The sequence below is a fragment of the Salvelinus sp. IW2-2015 genome, linkage group LG15 (assembly GCF_002910315.2).
Source record: "Salvelinus sp. IW2-2015 linkage group LG15, ASM291031v2, whole genome shotgun sequence".
Classification (NCBI taxonomy): Eukaryota; Metazoa; Chordata; class Actinopteri; order Salmoniformes; family Salmonidae; genus Salvelinus; species Salvelinus sp. IW2-2015.
In genome coordinates, this window is record NC_036855.1 from 43,197,356 (window position 1) to 43,218,444 (window position 21,089).

General features: G+C 42.7%; 1 protein-coding gene and 1 long non-coding RNA gene across 5 annotated transcripts; one reads left to right on the forward strand and one right to left on the reverse strand.

The window, feature by feature from the left end:
- Positions 1-436: 436 nt before the first annotated feature.
- Positions 437-7,489, forward strand: rab14 (RAB14, member RAS oncogene family). Of its 4 annotated transcripts, none has more exons than XM_024001574.2 (8): positions 437-566; positions 1,474-1,532; positions 1,790-1,843; positions 2,262-2,439; positions 6,563-6,629; positions 6,745-6,832; positions 6,951-6,981; positions 7,090-7,489. In XM_024001574.2, the coding sequence occupies exons 2-8, from the start codon at positions 1,481-1,483 to the stop codon at positions 7,265-7,267; spliced, it is 648 nt and encodes a 215-aa protein (XP_023857342.1). In that variant the 5' UTR covers positions 437-566; positions 1,474-1,480; the 3' UTR covers positions 7,268-7,489. The 4 variants fall into 4 exon arrangements, with proteins under 4 accessions (XP_023857342.1, XP_023857344.1, XP_023857343.1 ...); XM_024001575.2 differs by lacking the exon at positions 437-566 and adding an exon at positions 1,006-1,132; XM_024001576.2 differs by lacking the exon at positions 1,790-1,843.
- Positions 7,490-18,628: 11,139 nt separating this feature from the next.
- Positions 18,629-20,825, reverse strand: LOC111973735 (uncharacterized). Its single transcript, XR_002878633.2, has 4 exons — positions 20,581-20,825; positions 20,127-20,227; positions 19,254-19,392; positions 18,629-19,085 (listed from the first exon to the last, which is right to left on the reverse strand). It is a non-coding gene; the product is annotated as an uncharacterized lncRNA (long non-coding RNA).
- Between the last annotated feature and the right edge of the window lie 264 nt (positions 20,826-21,089).

Genomic DNA, 21,089 nt, shown 5'->3' on the forward strand with positions numbered 1-21,089 from the left:
GTATTCGGCACATGTGTCAAATACATTTTGATTTGATATGTGCCCCCCTCCAGCCAGGCATTATTCTGCATGTTTTAAGGTTAGGGTGTGTGTCCCAATATCTATAAATGTAACCCCTTTTGCAGTAAATTATTTTTCACAACAATCCATTTCATAAATGGGAGACAGATTTTTTAAAAACATGGTTGTGTTTTGTTCTACATTTGGTAGGGGTATCTCAAAAACTAAAGCAATTTTTGAGGATTGGCCACTAGCCTAGCTTAACTTCTTTCAGAGTGAAGTAACTGGTAGCTTGGTAAACTGTCTTTTCAGAGTAGCTTCCCCAACAGTGTCATTTATACACATCATCACATCATTTACACATCATTGGAAAAACCCCATGGGAAAAAATGATCACTTCCATATCAGTGCAGCGTTAGCTGAGTGTACTCCTGTCCAGTAGGTTGCGGTATACAGCTGAACTTGGTTGCGCTAACTGTTATTGATGAAGAATTGTGAAAGCCTCTTAAAAGGACCAATTTATCAGATCGCCGGGTTAGACAGCTAGATAAGTATTCAAATACAAGGTAAAACAAAGACATGTATCATGTTTATCTGAAATTGGGGAATTCAAGTTTGGTACCGCTCAACATTACTTTAAATTAGCTAAATGCATAACGTTAGCTAGCTAATGCTAACTTGCGCAAGCGTCAGATAGCTAACTAGCTAGCAACTGAATGGGAGTTCCCTTTGGCCAACGTTACAGTTGCCAATGTAGCACGCTAGGTTTTCCCCATTACATTACTGTTTCGCCCTTTTCCTCTGATCTAACTAGCACCACATTTTCAAAATCGAATAGGCCTAACTTAGGGTGTGTTCGTAAATTGACTTTTGAGTGCCAGAGTGAGCTCTGGGCGTTTGTAAATTCAGAGCGTTGTTAGATTGTCTGTTCCTAAATGAGCGTTCAGAGCGCACACTGGACGCTCTGGCTGAGGAATAGGGTCCGAGTGTTCTAACCTCACAACCGCAGTCAAGCACCCAAACTAACTGAGAGAACACCTCACTCTGACCATTTTACTCACCCTAGCAGTTGGTGGCTGTTGCTGTGCTGCTGGGAACACGTTAATTACGTTTTTTTTGCCGACGTTTACTGGTACGGGCCATATTCGGGTGTTGAGCGTTCGTAAATTCATCAGGTTTTCTGTGCTCTGGCACACTGACGAGACTGTGTGCTCTGAAATCGGAGTAGATAGCCAAAGTGAATTTGAAGTTCGCAATATGTTTATTATGGCATAGGCTAGATGACGACAAAATGTATCAGTTTGCTAGCTAGCTACCTAGCTAACGTTATAGCTAGCTTATGGTTTTCAATTCGAGTTTGACTGTTGTAGTGGGCCTCAGGCTGTGGCATGGTTGTTTACAGTTTACATTCTGGTTGGTGTTATTGCTAGCTAGAGCGTTTAATTCAAATTGACGTTCCTTTCTTTATTCAAGAGCCGAAATGACTACTGCTCCATACAACTACTCCTACATCTTCAAATACATTATTATTGGTAAGTGGCCAAGATTCCAATATTTTACATAGCTCACTGAAACGAATCTGAATGTTAGTCTCATCGCAGTTGTTTTGGTCTTATGTAAAAGTGCCTTCAATGAGAATACTGCTTAAGTGTACATACTTATCCTGAACTATTTTATAAATGAGCCTAACTACAACACTCTTCCCATACATCTTCAACATCACTGTTTCATATAAGCCTTTGAATAATTGTAAGCATTGCCTATATTGCTTTGTTTTCTCCCACTACAGGGGATATGGGTGTAGGGAAATCATGCCTGCTTCACCAGTTCACAGAAAAGAAATGTGAGTATGGTCTAAAAAGCAGTGGTGTCTCCTTTATGGAAGATTGTACACAATCATGTTACTGTACCACTGCATGTTTACAAAGTTGACTTTCCATTCAAGGTTACATAATCCAGGGATGTATTCATTAGTGCACACTAGCAAAATATTTTGCAACAGAATCAAGTGTTTCTTCAGTATTATAATGACCTTTATTTGCCAAGTACATTTACAGCAATATACAAACACAAGTCAACATAGTCACCATGCAGACTAGGATTTATTGGACAAGTTGGGATTAGACCCTCCTGTTTACTTTAGTTTGGTTCGCAGTGAATACACCTCTGTTAACAAACCAAGAAATGTGCACTGCACTCAAGATACTCTCTTCAATAGATACTTTTAGTAAGCTAATAGGGCCTATCTGTTTTCCCAACAGTCATGGCAGACTGCCCCCACACTATTGGAGTCGAGTTTGGCACAAGGATAATCGAGGTGAGCGGCCAGAAGATAAAACTGCAGATCTGGGACACTGCGGGACAGGAGCGCTTCAGGGCCGTCACACGCAGCTACTACAGGGGAGCAGCAGGGGCACTCATGGTCTATGACATCACCAGGTAGGCCAGGATCTCAGCTGGGCTTTACTTGAAGTGACTATCAGGGCCAGCACCAGAACTAAGCAGTTGGACGGGCATTTGATTTCCATAAGGGGACAATAATGTTTTACGCTGGAACTGCTTTGCTTCGAGGGACCCCCCTTCAAGTGAATGAGCTTGACTGCAACATTCTAACAGTGTTATTAATACATTTCATATATGCTATCGCAAATATAATAATTTGGTTGTGTTTATGAAGGTCTTAGGTAACATTAGAATATGATTCGATTTTTTTTCAAATAACACAAAACCATTTTCATTAGTTTGTTACTGTTGGATATACACTACATTACCAAAAGTATGTGGACACCTGCTTGTCGAACATCTCATGACAAAATCATGGGCATTAATATGGAATTGGTTCCCTCCCTTTGCTGCTATAACAGCCTCCATTCAGCCACGAGCATTAGTGAGGTTGGGCGATTAGGCTTCGCTTGCAGTCGTCCTTCCAATTCCTGCCGAAGGTGTTCGATGGAGTTCAGGTCAGGCCTCTGTGCAGGCCAGTCAAGTTCTTCCACACCGATCTTAACTTCTTATGGCTGGGGGCAGTATTGAGTAGCTTGGATGAATAAGTTGCCCAGAGTAAACTGCCTGCTACTCAGGCCCAGAAGCTAAGATATGCATATTATTAGTAGATTTGGATAGAAAACGCTCTGAAGTTTCTAAAGCTGTTTGAATGATGTCTGAGTATAACAGAACTCATATGGCAGGCAAAAAGCTGATAAAAAAATCAACCAGGAAGTGGGAAATCTGAGGTTTGTAGGTTAAGTCTTCCTAAGGCTTCCACTAGATGTCAACAGTCTTTAGAACCTTGTTTGATGCTTCTACTGTGAACGGGGAGAGAATGAGAGCTGTTTCAACCAGATGTCTGGCAGAGTGCCATGAGCTCACTCAGGCGCGCCCCCGTGACAGGTAGCTGCGTTCCTTTTCCTTTCTAAAGACAAAGAAATTGTCCGGTTGAAACATTATTGAAGATTTATGTTAAAAACATCCTAAAGATTGATTCTATACATCGTTTGACATGTTTCTACGAACTGTAATGGAATTTTCTGACTTTTCGTCTGGCCTGCGCATCGTGAATTTCGATTTGTGTACTAAACGCGCGAACAAAAAGGAGGTATTTGGACATAAATKATGGACTTTATCGAACAAAACAAACATTTATTGTGGAACTGGGATTCCTGGGAGTGCATTCTGATGAAGAGCATCAAAGGTAAGTGAATATTTATCATGCTATTTCTGACTTCTGTTGACTCCACAACATGGCGGGTATCTTTATGGCTTGTTTTGGTCTCTGAGCGCCGACTCAGATTATTGAATGGTTTGTTTTTCGGTAAAGCTTTTTTGAAATCTGACACAGCGGTTGCATTAAAGAGAAGTTTATCTAAAGTTCCATGCATAACAGTTGTATCTTTTAGCAATGTTTATTATGAGTATTTCTGTAAATTGATGTGGCTCTCGGCAAAATCACCGGATGTTTTGGTAGCAAAACATTACTGAACGTAACGCGCCAATGTAAACGGCTGTGTTTTTCTGTGACTAGGTACTGACCTAACATAATCAGATGGTGTGCTTTTGTCGTAACGCCTTTTTGAAATCGGACACTGTGGCTGGATTTACAACAAGTGTATCTTTAAAATGGTGTAAAATAAATGTATGTTTGAGGAATTTTAATTATGAGATTTCTGTTTTTGAATTTGGTGCCCTGCAGTTTCACTGGCTGTTGAAGAGGTGGGACGCTACTGTCTCACGTACCCTAGAGAGGTTAATATTGCCTGCTAACATTAATTTCTTTTAACTAGGGAAATGGTGTCCCTTCTCTTGCAACAGAGTCAGGGTATATGCAGCAGTTTGGGCCGCCTGGCTCGTTGCGAACTGTGTGAAGACTATTTCTTCCTAACAAAGACAGCCAACTTCGCCAAACGAGGGATGATTTAACAAAAGCTCATTTGCGAAAAAAGCACAATCGTTGCACGACTGTACCTAACCATAAACATCAATGCCTTTCTTAAAATCAATACACAGAAGTATATATTTTTAAACCTGCATATTTAGCTCAAAGAAATCCAGGTTAGCAGGCAATATTAACCAGGTGAAATTGTGTCACTTCTCTTGCGTTCATTGCACGCAGAGTCATGCAACAGTTTGGGCCTCCTGGCTCGTTGCGAACTAATTTGCCAGAATTTTACGTAATTATGACATAACATTGAAGGTTGTGCAATGTAACAGGAATATTTAGACTTATGGATGCCACCCGTTAGATAAAAATGCATGCATAATAATAATATGCATATTCTAGCTTTTATGGCTTTATAGCAGGCCGTTTACTCTGGGCATGCTTTTCATCCGGACGTGAAAATACTGCCCCCTACCCCAAAGAAGTTAACTAAATATGCAGGTTTAAAAATGTATACTTGTGTATTGATTTTAAGAAAGGCATTGATGTTTATGGTTAGGTACACGTTGGARCAACGACAGTCCTTTTTCGCGAATGCGCACCGCATCGATTATATGCAACGCAGGACACGCTAGATAAACTAGTAATATCATCAACCATGTGTAGTTAACTAGTGATTATGATTGATTGTTTTTTATAAGATACTTTTAATGCTAGCTAGCAACTTACCTTGGCTTCTTGCTGCATTCGCAGAACAGGCAGGCTCCTCGTGGAGTGCAATGTAAAGCAGGTGGTTAGAGCGTTGGACTAGTTAACTATAAGGTTGCAAGATTGAATCCCTGAGCAGAAAAGGTAAAAATCTGTCGTTCTGCCCCTGAACAAGGCAGTTAACCGACCATTCCTAGTCCGTCATTGAAAATAAGAATGTGTTCTTAACTTAATAAAGGTGTATAATATATWTTTTTTTAATATCAGCCAAATCGGTGTCCAAAAATACCGATTTCCAATTGTTATGAAAACTTGAAATCGGCMCCAATTAATCGGCCATTCCGATTAATCGGTCGACCTCTAGTTTCCACTGCTCCAGAGTCCAATGGCGGTGAGCTTTACACCACTCCAGGCGACGCTTGGCATTGCGCATGGTGATCTTAGGCTTGTGTGCGGCTGCTCGGCTATGGAAACCCATTTCATGAAGCTCCCGACAAACAGTTCTTGTGCTGACATTGCTTCCAAAGGCAGTTTGGAACTCGGTAGTGGGTGTTGCAACCGAAGACAGACGATTTTTACGTGCTTCAGTCCCGTTCTGTGAGCTTGTGTGGCCTACCACACGGCTTAGCCGTTGATGCTCCTAGACGTTTCCACTTCACAATAAGAGCACTTACAGTTAACCGGGGCAGCTCTAGCAGGGCAGTAATTTGAAGAACTGACTAGTTGGAAAGGTGGCATCCTATGACTGTCCCACGTTGAAAGTCACTGAGCTCTTCAGTAAGGCCATTCTACTGCCAATGTTTGTCTATGGAGATTGCATGGCTGTGTGCTCGATTTTATACACCTGTTAGCAACGGAGGTGGGTGAAATAGCCAAATCCACTAATTTGAAGGGGTGTCTACATACTTGTGTATCTGGTGCTGTCTGGACAAAAAGAGTATGACATGCTATAGTCTTTTTGTCCAAACAGCATCACATACATTGGCCACACACACTGAGACAGAGGGATGCTGGTTCGGGTAACTTATGAGATTGATGCGTCTTTCTGTCGGCTCACGCCTTTCAAATTAATTATCAATATTTGATTTGGAGGGCAAGGGGATACGGTAGAGCGGACCAGGCCCCTTAGCGCCCATAGCCCATAACGCGGGCCCTGGCGACTATTACATTGATTATTTATCTAGCCTCACAGATTAAGCCTAGTCCTGGACTAAAAAGCATGTTTAATGGAGAATGTCAATTTAAAGTGCTTTTTAAATCCAGGCCTATGCAAAATCTGTGTTTCGGCAAACCAGCCCATAAGGTGCCCAGCATTCGAGTGTTGGGAATTAGCATGGATTCAGTAACCCCATTTAACCTTTTGTCCAATTTCCATTATCTTGTATTCACAATGACTTATCTTGTATTATGTCTTTGTACATTTGAACTGAAATTCTATTATTGTTATGGTTCAAAATGTTCTCTTGTCCTTTCCTGTAGGAGAAGCACATACAACCACCTTAGCAGCTGGCTGACTGATGCTAGAAACCTCACCAACCCTAATACTGTGAGTCAGCCAGCTGGAAATCTGAACTCCTGATCAAACTGTGGGATGTCTTTACAAGACAGTTGTATATTTCCATGCTGCCATGACAACCCTGGCCTGTGTGCTATCCCCCCAGGTGATAATTCTTATTGGTAACAAGGCAGACTTGGAGGCCCAGCGAGATGTAACCTATGAGGAGGCTAAGCAGTTTGCTGAGGAGAACGGTAAGGTTTATCACAGCAGATCTCCGTGTACTGTAGATCATGGGAATCAAAGTTTGAACAATCACTTTCTATTTGCAAACAACTTTTCTTATGGACCTAATTCAGTCTGTTTTTGTAGGTCTATTGTTCCTAGAGGCTAGTGCAAAGACGTAAGTTAACACACCCAAATGTTTTCACTTGCATCAAAGAGTGCATTGAAGTTACTAGGAGACTAGTCAGTCCATTGTGCCTGAGTCGGTTGTTTTCCTGTAACCCAGGGGTGAGAATGTGGAGGACGCGTTTCTGGAGGCAGCCAAGAAGATCTACCAGAACATTCAGGACGGAAGCCTGGACCTGAACGCCGCCGAGTCTGGTGTCCAGCACAAGCCCTCCGCCCCGCAGGGTGGCCGGCTGACCAGTGAACTGCAGCCCCAGAAGGAAGGCTGCAGCTGCTAATGACCACACCCGCTGACCCTCCAGCTGACCTTTGCCCCCTGTGCCACAGCCTCCCTCCACCACCCAGGAGCTCACATGCCTCCACCAAGGCACTGACAGTCTGGGCCCCAGTAGGCTCTGAGCCAGGGATGGGCTTTATACCACTCCCAGCCATCTACATCCATCTCCCTCTCTTTCTCTGTCTCCCCGTATCTATCTCACACAGCTATACTGTATGTCCCCATAGCCTACATAACCCAGTGCACCCAGCACCTATGATGAGATGAGCAAGCCTCATGGGTCACACATTGTGATTAGAACACAGCAACAGGCCTTTGTGGCTGGCTGGCTGCTCTACTGAAGAAAAAGCCTTTTTCTATCCACAGAAGAAACCATGATGTGCATAACTATAAATGGAATGATTCATCACTCTTGTGGTGTTTTGAATGTAGTACTGTTTTAATTCAAATTAAATTATTAAGAGTGGCTGCAAAATACTTAGCAAACAGGCACAGATACCAAAGATAATGGATGCATGATTCACTCAACGTGTATAACCATTCACCAAATTGTTAATTCTTTTTAAACGTTTCCGGAGATTTTATCGGTCTTGGAATACGTTGGATTGACTTTGTTCGATATAATTATTATAAAATATTTGTTATTTTTTTACCCATTTATTTTAATGAACATTAGTGGGAAATGATGGGTATAGTATAATGTAGAATATGAGCGTGTGAAAGACCAAATTGTCAAATTTCTTGGGTGCCTCAATGAGAGAGATCTGACCTGTAGCATGTACTATTGGAAAGTTAGACAGAACACTGGGCGTGGAGTCCAAGAGAAATCTTTGCACTTTTTGTGATGTGGTCTGGAGGCCGTTTCGGTGGAGATGGAGCTCCAGCAGGTTTTTTTTTTACTAGAAACCTTACGGAAGCAAACAGGGAGGGACTAACCTGAAATTGCCCAATGAATACACCCCATCAGTAGAGATTCTGATCAGTGAGACATCTCAGATGCCCACTCCAGCTGTGACTCAAATGGGAGTATTGTATGTGGATCTATGGTGGCTGTGGAAATTGGTCATCCTGCTCAGCCCGTGGCTTTGTATTAGAGGGATATCTCTCTCCTATGTCCCCTGGGGCACTTTAGTAGGACTTAGCTGGTGAATTGAGGTTGTGAGGTGGTTCAGCAATGCACCTCTCTCCCTTTGATTGATGTAATCTCAGGGACTTCATCTCACTGCTTGCATCCCAAATTGTACCCATAGGGCTCTGGTCAGAAGTCGTGCACTGCATAGGTAATATTGCGGCATTTGGGATGCGACCCCTGATCACACCCCCCATATCATTCACTGTGATTGTTTTTGCCTAATTTAGTGTTAACTTGTTATGCAAACTAATGTAGAACGCCTTCCTGTAAATTCAATAGGCTACTATATTAGATTTATAACTGTTTTGATTTATTTTACTGCCTCTCCAGATCATATGCACATATTGTACAAAACATTAGGGACACATTAATATTGAGTTGCACCCCCTTTTGCTCTCAGAACAGCCTCAATTTGTTGGGCCATGGACTCTACAATGTGTCAAAAGCTTTCCACAAGGATGCTAGCCCATGTTGACTCAATGCTTCCCACAGTTTTGTCAAGTTGGCTGGATGTCCTTTGGTTGGTGGACCATTCTTGATACACAAGGGAAACTGTTGAGCATGAAAAACCCAGCAGTGTTGCAGTTCTTGACACCTACTACCATACCCCGTTCAAAGGCACAAAAATATTTTGTATTTTTTTGTCTGGTTTGTTCCGATTCTAATAACACCAGATTCATTCCCTTGTAATGGAGCATCCAGCAGGGCTATCTGAGCCACGCAATGAGAGCAGTTTATCTTAGCTACTCACCTTAAGCAGTTCCTGTCCCTTTTCTTCATGTCTTAGCAGGGGTGTATTCCAGAGGAGGCTGGTGGGAGGCCCTATAGCAGGACGGGCTCATTTTAATGGTAGAAATGGAACGGAGTCAAACAAGTTGATAAGGTGATTGATGTTACGATTCCATTCCAGACTTTACAATGAACTCTTCCTTCTATAGCTCCTCCCACCAGATTCCTCTGGTGTATACACTATGAACCAAATGAAAGCAAACCTACCTGAATTTGTCCAATAACAAACCCTTGTTTTTGTTGCAAAATGTTTTCTAATGCAAATCGTTTTGCACTAATGAATACACCCCAGAGGACAGGAAAGCTCATTCCTCACCATTTCACAACAATGATCTCCACATTGGGATGAGCGCACGCGGTGCATTCTGTAGAGAGCTTATGTTTCTCACTAATCTTTCGTTGAAGTCATTCCATATTTACCTTGACATCACTGATGTATGTGATTTCTTAGTCAGAGAGATGTCGAGCTATGATTCTGAATGGTTTTTTTTTTTTCTGCAGAGGTGTTAGTGTGTTATGTTCAATCGGTATTTGCTTGTGCTGTATTTCAGGGCCCAGTATCGCAACGCAGCAGTAGTGTTATCTTGAAAATGGGCTTAGAAGATACAACTGTAATGCAATTTCTCAAAGCTCGATGCACTGTAAAAAGACTGGTCCAGTCTGCCTTTCACTCAAGTTCTTTGGTGGCATGAAGAGACTGGCTAATATTAGTTGTGGTGCTTTTCCCCAAACGGTCTCCTTGGAAGTGTTGAGAAGGATTTAAATTGGTCTCATTACATGTAGCTCCATCACGTAGGCCTAGTCTCATATTCACAAAGCAGCTGAGTGAGAGAGAATCTAGGATCAGGTCCACCCTGTCCATGTAGTCTTATTCATTATGATCTAAAAGGCAAAACTATTCCTGGATCAGCACTCTTACTCTGATAGGCTTGATACATATGGTCCCTGGTCAAAAATCTTACGTGTTGGAATTGGTTCACTGATGGCTAGCCATTTCTGTTTGTAATGATTTTCTTTGATTAATGTAACATTTTTGGCTTGAGCAAATGTACAATTGAGATCGCATAATGTACTTTCATTATTGAATGACTTTATTTAGATAACCATTATTGTACATTCTTTATACTCTTGTGAATCTAAGCACAGATGCTCTTGACAAGACCAGATTATAAAAAGTGTTTGTGTAATAATACTGGCTTCGAAGGACCACCTCTTAACCATGGTAAAATATTTATGGATAAACAAACTCTTGATCTCAGTTTGGCGCTTTCTGTAATTAGATTTTGTTTTGAGAACAGCTCTGGATTAAGGGCAATCTTGTGTGTGGCAACTAGGGATGTGCATCTTTCTCTTTAAAGATGATTCGGTACGTATCTATACTGAACAAAAAAATAAATGCAACAAGTGAAATGTTGGTCCCGTGTTTCATGTGCTGAAATAAAAGATCCCAGTAATATTCCATACGCCAAATAAGCTTATTTCTCTCAAATTGTGTGCACAAATTTGTTTACATCCCTGTTAGTGAGCTTTTCTCCTTTGCAATGACAACACAGCCACCAGACAGGTGTGGCATATTAAGAAGCTGATAAAACAGCATTACACGTGCACCTTGTGCTGAGGACAATAAAAGGGCACTCTACAATGCCACAGATGTCTCATGTTTTGAGGGAGTGTGCAATTGACATGCTGACTGCAGGAATGTCCACCAGAGCTGTTGTCAGAGAATTTAATGTTATTTTCTCCACTATAAACCGCCTCCAATGTAATTTTAGAGAATTTGGCAGAACAACCTCAGGACCTCCACATCCGGCTTCTTCTCCTAATGTAACAGTATAACTTTAGTACGTCCCCTCGCCCCGACACGGGCGCGAACCAGGGACCCTCTGCACACATCAACAACAGTCACCCACGAAGCGTCGTTACCCATCGCTCCACAAAAGCCGCGGCCCTTGCAGAGCAAGGTGCAACACTACTTCTAGGTTTCAGAGCAAGTGACGTAACTGATTGAAACGCTAGTAGCGCGTACCTGCTAACTAGCTAGCCATTTCACATCCGTTACACTCACCACCTTTCAACCTCCTCCTTTTCCGCAGCAACCAGTGATCCGGGTCACGGCACCAATGTAACAGTATAACTTTAGTACGTCCCCTCGCCCCGACACGGGCGCGAACCAGGGACCCTCTGCACACATCAACAACAGTCACCCACGAAGCGTCGTTACCCATCGCTCCACAAAAGCCGCGGCCCTTGCAGAGCAAGGTGCAACACTACTTCTAGGTTTCAGAGCAAGTGACGTAACTGATTGAAACGCTAGTAGCGCGTACCTGCAACTAGCTAGCCATTTCACATCCGTTACACTCACCACCCTTTCAACCTCCTCCTTTTCCGCAGCAACCAGTGATCCGGGTCACGGCACCAATGTAACAGTATAACTTTAGTACGTCCCCTCGCCCCGACACGGCGCGAACCAGGGACCCTCTGCACACATCAACAACAGTCACCCACGAAGCATCGCTCCACAAAAGCCGCGGCCCTTGCAGAGCAAGGTGCAACACACTACTTCTAGGTTTCAGAGCAAGTGACGTAACTGATTGAAACGCTAGTAGCCGCGTACCCGCTAACTAGCTAGCCATTTCACATCCGTTACACTAAGACCAGCCAGCTGATGAAACAGGAGTATTTCTGTCTGTAATAAAGCCCTTTTGTGGGGGAAAACTCATTCTGATTGGCTGGGCCTGGCTCCCCAGTGGGTGGGTCTATGCCCTCCCTGAGCCCCTGCCCAGTCATGTAAAATCCATAGATTAGGGCCTAATGAATTCATTTCAATTGACTGATTTCCTTTTATCAGTGGTTCCCAAACTTTTTATAGTCCTGTACCCCTTCAAACATTCAACCTCCAGTTGCATACCCCCTCGAGCATCAGGGTCAGCGCACTCTCAAATGTTTTTTTTGCCATCATTGTAAGCCTGCCACACACACTATACAATACATTTATTAAACATAAGAATGAGGTTGAGTTTTTGTCACAACCCAGCTCGTGGGAAGTGACAAAGAGCTCTTATAGGACCAGGGCACAAATAATACATCATTTATTCAACCATCTTACATATTAAATCTTATTTGTTTATCAAAAATGGTGAATAACTCCCCACAGGTTAATGAGAAGGGTGTGCTTGAAAGGATGCACATAACTCTGCAATGTTGGGTTGTATTGGAGAGAGTCTCCGTCTTAAATCATTTCCCACACACAGTCTGTCCCTGTATTTAGTTTTCATGCTAGTGAGGGCCGAGAATCCACTCACATAGGTAGTGGTTGCAAAGGGCATCAGTGGCTTAACAGTGCGATTTTCCAAGGCAGGATACTCTGGAGCAATGCCCAATCAAGAAATCTGGCAGTGACTTCTGATTAAATTTAATTGAGGCTCTTGTTCAGATATCGGTAAGTGGACTGGAGGCATGAAAGGGATAACGAATCCAGTTGTTTGTGTCATCCGTTTCGGGAAAGTGATTGCGCACCCAACTCACTCAGGTGCTTCGCTATATCACATTTGACAATGTCCGTAAGCTTGAGTTCATTTGCACACAAAAAATCATACAACGATGGAAAGACCTGTGTGTTGTCCTTGTTAATGCAGAAAGAGAAGAGCTCCAACTTCTTAATCAAAGCCTCAATTTTGTCCTGCACATTGAATATAGTTGCGGAATGTCCCTGTAATCCTAGATTCAGATCACTCAGGCGAGAAAAAACATCACCCAGATAGGCCAGTCGTGTTAGAAACTCGTCATCATACAAGCGGTCAGACAATTGAAATGTATGGTCAGTAAAGAAAATGTTTAACTTGTCTCTCAATTTAAAAAAAAATTGTCAATACTTTGCCTCTTGATAACCAGCGCACTTCTGTATGTTGTAAAAGTGTTACATTGTCGCTGCCAATATCATTGCATAGTGCAGAAAATACATTCAGGGTCCTTGCTTTAACAAAGTTAACCATTTTTACTGTAGTGTCCAAAATGACTTTCAAGCTGTCAAGCATTCCCTTGGCAGCAAGAGCATCTCGGTGTATGCTGCATTGTACCCAAATGGCGTCGGGGGCAATTGCTTGCACGCGCGTTACCATTCCACTATGTCTCCCTGTCATGGGTTTTGCGCCATCAGTACAGACACCAACACATCTTGACCACCAAAGTCCATTTGATGTCACAAAGCTGTCCAATACTTAAAAAATATCCTATCCTGTTTTCCTGGCTTCCAGTGGTTTGCAGAAGAGGATGTCGTCCTTAATTGACCCCTCAAAAACGTAACGGAAATATGCCTGGCCCGCCAGGTCTGTTGACTCATCCAGCTGTAACGCATAGAATTCACTGGCTTGTATGCAAAGCAGTAATTGTTTCAAAACATCTCCTGCCATGTCACTGATGCGTCGTGAAACAGTGTTGTTTGATGAAGGCATTGTCTGTATAGTTTTTTTGGCCTTTTCCCCCAGCATTGTCCCAGCCATATCCGCGGCAGTAGGAAGAATTAAGTCCACAACAGTATGGGGCTTGCCTGTCCTAGCCACTCGGTAGCTCACCATATAAGACGCTTCTACCCCCTTCTTACTAATGGTATCTGTTGCTTTTATACATGTCTTACTACTCAAAAGTAATCTTAATTTTCGCTCAATCTCCCATGGCTTATTTTTCAAATTGGCATGTTTTGTTTCTAAATGTCTGCGCAAGAGTGAAGGTTTCATTGAGTTGTGAGATAGTACTTTTGCACATATAACACTGTGGCTGAGGAAAGGCACTAGTCCCAATATAAGTGAACCCCAAATCAATGTAGTTCTCATCATATTTGCGCCTCTTCGATGGTCCAACGTCCCTGTCTGTTGTTCAGTGCTTTCCCGGGTAAGGGGGCAGTAGCTCTTCGGCTGCATCAGATTCACAACTGCCAGTGTCCATGCTAGCTGGGCTAACAACAAATGTAGAATTACTGATGCTAGCATTGGATGTGCTCGTGGAAGCAGAACATGTTTTGTCGACAGGTGCAGGTATAGTTCTGGTAGTAGCAGTACTACCAGTAGAGCTGGTATGTGTCTCTATGGGCCTTTTTTTTTTTAACCATTTATCAATTTTCGAGCAAACGGAATGAGCAGCAGCTACGTTTAGCTACATACGGATCGCTAATGGAATTCCCGCGAGAGAGTAACGGTTAATGTGATTGATGTTAATTTGACTAGGCTACCTGTATTTGACATTGTGTTATTTCGCTGAACACTAGATGGTTTAATGTTATTTTTGGTAGTGAAACGTGGCTACTCAGGCGAGAGAAAAAAAAACTCACCCAAATGTATAGCCCCGTTGGAAAATATAAAAGGACTGTTTGAAAATGTGAACAAATGTATTTATTTTCCGATGCGATACAGGAACGATATGTTTTAGTTTGAAACGATTCAGTGCGATACAATAACATTTGTTTGATAAACACATGAATTTTCCATTCTAAATTAAAATCTGCTGCTGACGGAGCTCATGAACTTGGGCCTCTCTGAGCGGGATCCATCTGAGCTGACTTCTGTGTGTAAATTGTGTATGGACTATGTAGGCACCTGACTTTGACCTTATAAAGGGAGACCAGGCATCTACCACCTCTACCACTATCAGATTAGGGGGGGGGGGGGGGGGGGATGTAGTTAGTTTACATGACTTACAGCATGGTCAAGCAAGTTAATGCTTCCACATTTTACATTTAAGTCATTTAGCAGACGCTCTTATCCAGAGCGACTTACAAATTGGTGCATTCACTTTATGATATCCAGTGGAACAACCACTTTACCATAGTGCATCTAACTCTTTTAAGGGGGGGGGTTAGAAGGATTACTTTATCCTATCCTAGGTATTCCTTAAAGAGGTGGAGTTTCAGGTGTCTCCGGAAGGTGGTGATTGACTCCGCTGACCTGGCGTCGTGAGGGAGTTTGTTCCACCATTGGGGTGCCAGAGCAGCGAACAGTTTTGACTGGGCTGAGCGGGAAAACAACTATTAACTTAGAACCACAGACAGTTACAGCAAGTCGCAATGAAAACAGGCACGGCCTCCACTATTCAAGCACCATTTCAACTTCAACATCCTCTAATCACCTATGCTTAGTCTAATACAGTGACAACTAAAAGATACCAAAAAACGATTTAGTCCAATCAACTTAAGCTAAATATGATGTGGCAGTCCGTGGTACTAATTTGTGTGTGTGTGCAAGTAGAAAAAAACATGTTGATTCACCCTACTTGTAGAGAAATGCCAATGCTATCCTCCTCTTTCATGTTGCCTAAACAGTCTCTGTCATACAGTACACGCTTTTAGTTTTTGTTGTGCTGGCTAAAATGCTTGCTCGCCAGCCTAACTTCCTTTCATTGGCAACGATGGCCAGGCCAGCTAGTTAACATTAGCCGACTTTATATTGAACTTCCATCCTCAGGCCAGGAGCACAATGCATGAATTTATGGTTGGATCAGAATCGCCGTTATAATCATTGGCCAGTACGGAGAATTAAATAAAACTACAAGTCCAAATCTCTATCTACATCCATGGCTAATTTAGGAAAGGGACGATTTTAGTTAGCTAGCTAGCCACCGGAGGACAACGACACACCGAGATGCAACAATTCAAGTTTTCAGTCAATGACTTTTGGCTTGTGATGGGATTGGTGTGAAGCCAAATCCAAACTGGCTTCCCATGACACTTTTTTTGGGTGCATCAGGACCATTCACAGCTGAGTTCTCAGCCAATCAGTGTTCGGCTATCATTTTTTTATCAAGGGAGGCCAAATGCTCGCTGGCTTCCCTTGCATTCAGTGCTACAGGCGGCAACAATGTCATACTCTTTTTGACTAGACAGCATCAGATAGATGGGCTACACACACAGACAGAGGGTGCGCTGTTTCGTTCGCTCGGATGCTTTCTCCTGTTAGACACATACAGCCTCTGCCGGAAAAGCATTGGTTTTAGTCATGGGAAAAGGGGTCCATGGCGGACAACTCAACAAGAAAGCATTTACTATGGCTGAGTACCTGAGGAAGTCTGGATCTTAAGGCAGCCTGTCTACCCACCTAGCAGTTCCCTCTGGCTCCCCCTCATTGTGTTGACAGTACTTCCAGGATTAGTTAGCAGATGCATTTCTCTCCCATACATTAAGGAAATGTATGAAACACAGAGAGACCAAATAAATTATTTTCTATGTTTTATTCTTGGTAAGTTTTGCGGGGAAGTCTGGTTTCCTTTAGCATCCATGAACTAAGCCCCGTTCAGCAGGTATAGTCAGATGAGAGTTGTCTCCTTGTAGCTAAGCCTACTTTTATTCCGGTTAAACAACATTTTCAACAGCGCATAGCTAACAATAACCTAGCAAATTACATAGGTTGTCACTAAACTAATAAAGCCTAATATCACACAAGGTATTTGAATACTGAAGTGCCCGCTTACCTGGTCAGTGCGCGAATCACTGTGTTGCGGTGTCACTACAACCTGGGGTTTGATCCCATAGGGCGGTGCACAATTAGCCCAGCGTCGTCCGGGTTAGGGGAGGGTTTGGCCGGTGGGGCTTTACTTGGCTCATCGCGCTCTAGCGACTCATTGTGTCGGGCCGGGCGCCTGCAGGCTGACCTCGTCGTCAGTTGAACAGTGTTTCCTCCAACACATTGGTGCAGCTGGCTTCCGGGTTACAGTGTATTCGGGAAGTATTCAGACCCCTTGATGTTTTCCACATTTTGTTACATTAAAGCCTTATTCCAAAATGTATTAAATATATTTTTTTTTATCATCAATCTACACAAAATACCCCATAATGACAAAGCAAAACTGTTTTTTTTGCAAATGTACTACAAATAAAAATCGGAAATATCACATTTACATCAATCTACCCAGCAGAAAATTATCCTGAAGGCAAAGTCAGGCGAAGAGAGAGTGGGAATTGTCAGAACCCTACAAATGCATTTGGAGCATGTTTTTGATTTACAATGATAAATAGGCCTACATCAAGATAACAAGCTAATATGAAGTTATCTAAACTAGATAACGTTAGCTGATGTTGTCACATAGCGAGCTAACGTTACATCACAGGTGAGACAGATATTTCATCGGATTTATGAATGTGAAGCATCCGCTTGGCATTTCCACTCACTAACAAATATGGTAGTGAAAGGAAGCCCAGTGTCCGGCAGTGGGAGAAGATGGAACAAGATGGATTTTGACCGACATTCTGCAAATTTTCTCATTGATGAAACATGTGGACTACGTTTTGTAGACTTTACCCTTTGCCAAAGTTTTTTTTAAATGGTGTTGTTTAGTGCAAAGGCCGAATTGAGTTATTGCACACGCGCAATTCACAGAGTAGGCATTCCTTAACGGAAATATGCAAATACATGCTAGAACGCGCTAATAGGATCTCGCTAGCTCGTGCTTGGTTCTGCCCACTTCCTTGCTTGTTCTGCCCATTATGACTCATTTGTTCCCATTTGAAACGACGGGCTGTGGTCTATCTTCGTTTGGTTATACAGTATGTAAAGTTGGCCGGCTGTAGCCAGCTAATCATATATAAAAAAATGTTTTACATTTTCCAAATCTATTCACTTGAATAGGTTCACTCCTACGCCCACAAAGCGGCCAATATTTTGGAGTGAAGTGTTTTCAAGCGGAGGCGCCACTACTGGTCAAAAGTGAAGGGTGCAATTGTGGCCTGCAATTTGAGGCGTTCCTGCATGTACTCACACAGGTCCAGAATTTGTTTCAGCCAGGGTTCGTTTCGGTTTCACACTTGCTTTATAGTGTGGATCAGGGTACCAAATGCTCCAGAATCTGTATCATAAGAGGATATGTGAAAGCGCCCCTAAAGGTAATTTCCGATTAAGCCAACATATGAATCCTTTACCACGTGAATGCAGTTTCCGCTAACGTGGCAGGTAGCTTAGTGGTTAGAGCATTGGGCCAGTAACCGAAAGGTTGCTGGATCGAATCCCCGAGCTGACAGGGTAAAATTCTGTCGTTCTGCCCCTGAACAAGGCAGTTAACCCACTGTTCCCCGGTAGGCTGTCATTGTAAATAAGAATTTGTTCTTAACTGACTTGCCTAGTTAAATAAAGGTAGCAAAAATCACTTTTACACTTTACTTGACACCCAGCATCAGGACACAGTCATAACCATGTCATAATATGTCATAACAGCTGACATAACTTTGGTTGGAGATGATGCCCTTTGACATAACTTTGGTTGGAGATGATGCCCTTTGAGTAATGTCGACTCGTTGAAGAATGCGGAGGACCTCATCCATAGCCGTCGCCAAATGAGCCAGCTGGTCATGGTGTTGACGAAGAAGGTGTTCCTGTTCGCCGACCATCTGGGAGATGTCTTGGTTAACTGCTGCTTCCATTTGTATAGTTAGTATCCTGTAACGTAGACGCAGGGAGTCAGGAAGCAGGTGCAGTTAGTGAGTTTAATAATAACGAACATGGAGCTATATAAAACAAGAGAAGCGTCTGACATAGAAACATAAACAATACTACCTGATGACTAATAACAAAAGCGTGCTATATAAAGGGTAAGTAATCAAGGGAGTAGTGACTGATGATGAGACACAGGTGTGCGCAATGATGGTTGCCAGGTGTGCGTAAAGATGGCTTGCCAGGACAGGTGGGTAGTAGACCGGTGACCTCGAGCGCAGGTGCGGGAGTGGACATGACATTCAGTTTGAAGTCAGCCSCCTGAAGTTTGGTTTCCAGGCTCTGGAGACCTTGTTGATTCTTCAACGGCAGAAGGCCTTCTTCGATCACATATTCTGCAGCATTCTGCTATGAGGCATAGGATGAGCGTTTGCTGTTCCAGGATCTTTTCTTGCTTGGTGAGCATTTCCCATATTTTAAGGGGCATTTCACTATAACACAATGAGGTGGGTTAGAGTGAGGTAAGTGTATATTGCTGCCCACCAGGAGAAGAGACAGGGAAGATGTGTCTTTCCTATGCAACGGATGGACACATCCTCCCCATCTCTCCCTCCACCAGCTGATACTGAAACATGAGTGAGTGAGGAATTGTTGCCCACCAGGAGAAGAAGGAGAGAGGGAAGATGTGTCTATTCTCGGCGTTGGTTGGACACATGCGCCCTTGTGCGTCTGATGAATCCTTGGGTTTTCTTGTGGTGGTGTCTGCTGGGGCCAAGTTCTTGCATGGTCTTGAGGAATCTGGTGGACAAGAGCAAAGGGACTGTTAGATTAAGTGGGTGGACTGTCAAAATCAATGAATGGGAGCTAGGAAAGGAGAAAAGGGTTCTATGAAAGGAAGATAATAAAGGATGAAAGGAAATTAAGCTAGGGAAGGAGGAAAATAAGTGTTTGGTTCTAAATAAACAGAGTAAAAAACTCACGGACGCTTAATCAAGCTCGAACCAAGTTTATTCACCCACTGGGTCATACAGCTGCACATAACCACTTGTATTTAACCCTTTCTCCTATGCTGAGCCCCTCCTTGCACATCTGAGCAGCCAATACACCTCTGTTGCTATCCAGAAGATTAGTCATATGTTCTTCCTCACTTCATCTAACCTGACCTCTGCACAAATTCCTCACTCCTCCCCAACTCACGGCTGTCATGTTGACTTGTACCAGACTGTGTCTCTTCTCCCATGAGATCCCTGATGGTTAACAATAACATATCCTGACAGAATGTAAACTCTATACAGTCCCCTTTCTCCCTTAGTGACATGAATAAGTATATTTCATATTTTCACGTTTATAAGTCATAACTCATCAGTCCCCCCTGTTGAACATTAACTCCATACTGTTCATCATTTTATAAACTTGGAAATGACTTATAAATGAACAGACAATGATAATAACATGATTAACATTCACAGTTGATTATTATGTTTACAAATCTACGTCTTATGGACTTTGATCTCTAATCACACTATACACACTCTTATTCCAATTTCTCGTCGGATAACAGAGTGACATTTCAGCTGTAGCTTTGACTTTCTCCATTTCAACTTCTGGTTCCTAAGAGAGTGATAGCACAAGACTTGAAAAGCAAAAAGAAACACAAAACATAACAGTATTAATAATGTGTTAAACTATGCATAACTATATATGCAAAGAAAAACCTATGTCCATTGTCAGCAATGGTTGTGTTCATGCTATCAACTTCCTGAAATGTTTTTAGTTCTGGTAGCATTCATCTGAAAGTTATCGACTGAGCTTCAGCTGATCTAGAACCATCTGCGGCAAAAGATAAAATCTAGTTTCGTTCTTAAGACTCTGTATTATTATGATCCTTCCACACTCCTGTCTGTAATAAAACTACACCTTGATCTGAACAACCTACGTACAATGTACTAATCCTGTTATCAAGTGGCTTCACCCATATCAACATACCTTTGTGATTAGTGATCTGTCTAGTATCCGTAGCACTGGTACTGACTCTACCCCAATGCATTCTCGTGTCTTCATATTTGGCAACCCTTTCAATGCGAATTGTCAATGTATACTTTTTACATGGTTCAGTAAGCATTAAAGCAACAGACACAAAGACTGGTGGTTAAAGTAGCTCCCAGACCCTACCCAACTGCTTGTCTACAGTGAAATCTACTCTTCCTCTCTCGGTTTAGCTCCGCTTCCTCTATCATGGCAGCTTCCAGCTCACCCATTATGCAGCTGGATCTCGTTTCACGTGAGAAGTGTGAACCCCCCGAGAATAGGCTGTGGACTTTACCGCTGCAGGTGCTTTAACACCTTCTCTTACTAAGGCTGCCGCCTTAGCAGTTTCGTCTGCTCTGCGATTCCCTATGGCTATTTTATCTGTACGACTAGAATGAGCTTCACATTTCACCACTGTTAATTTACTGTGTAGCTGACACACTACTAATAATGCCTCTAGCTCCTGT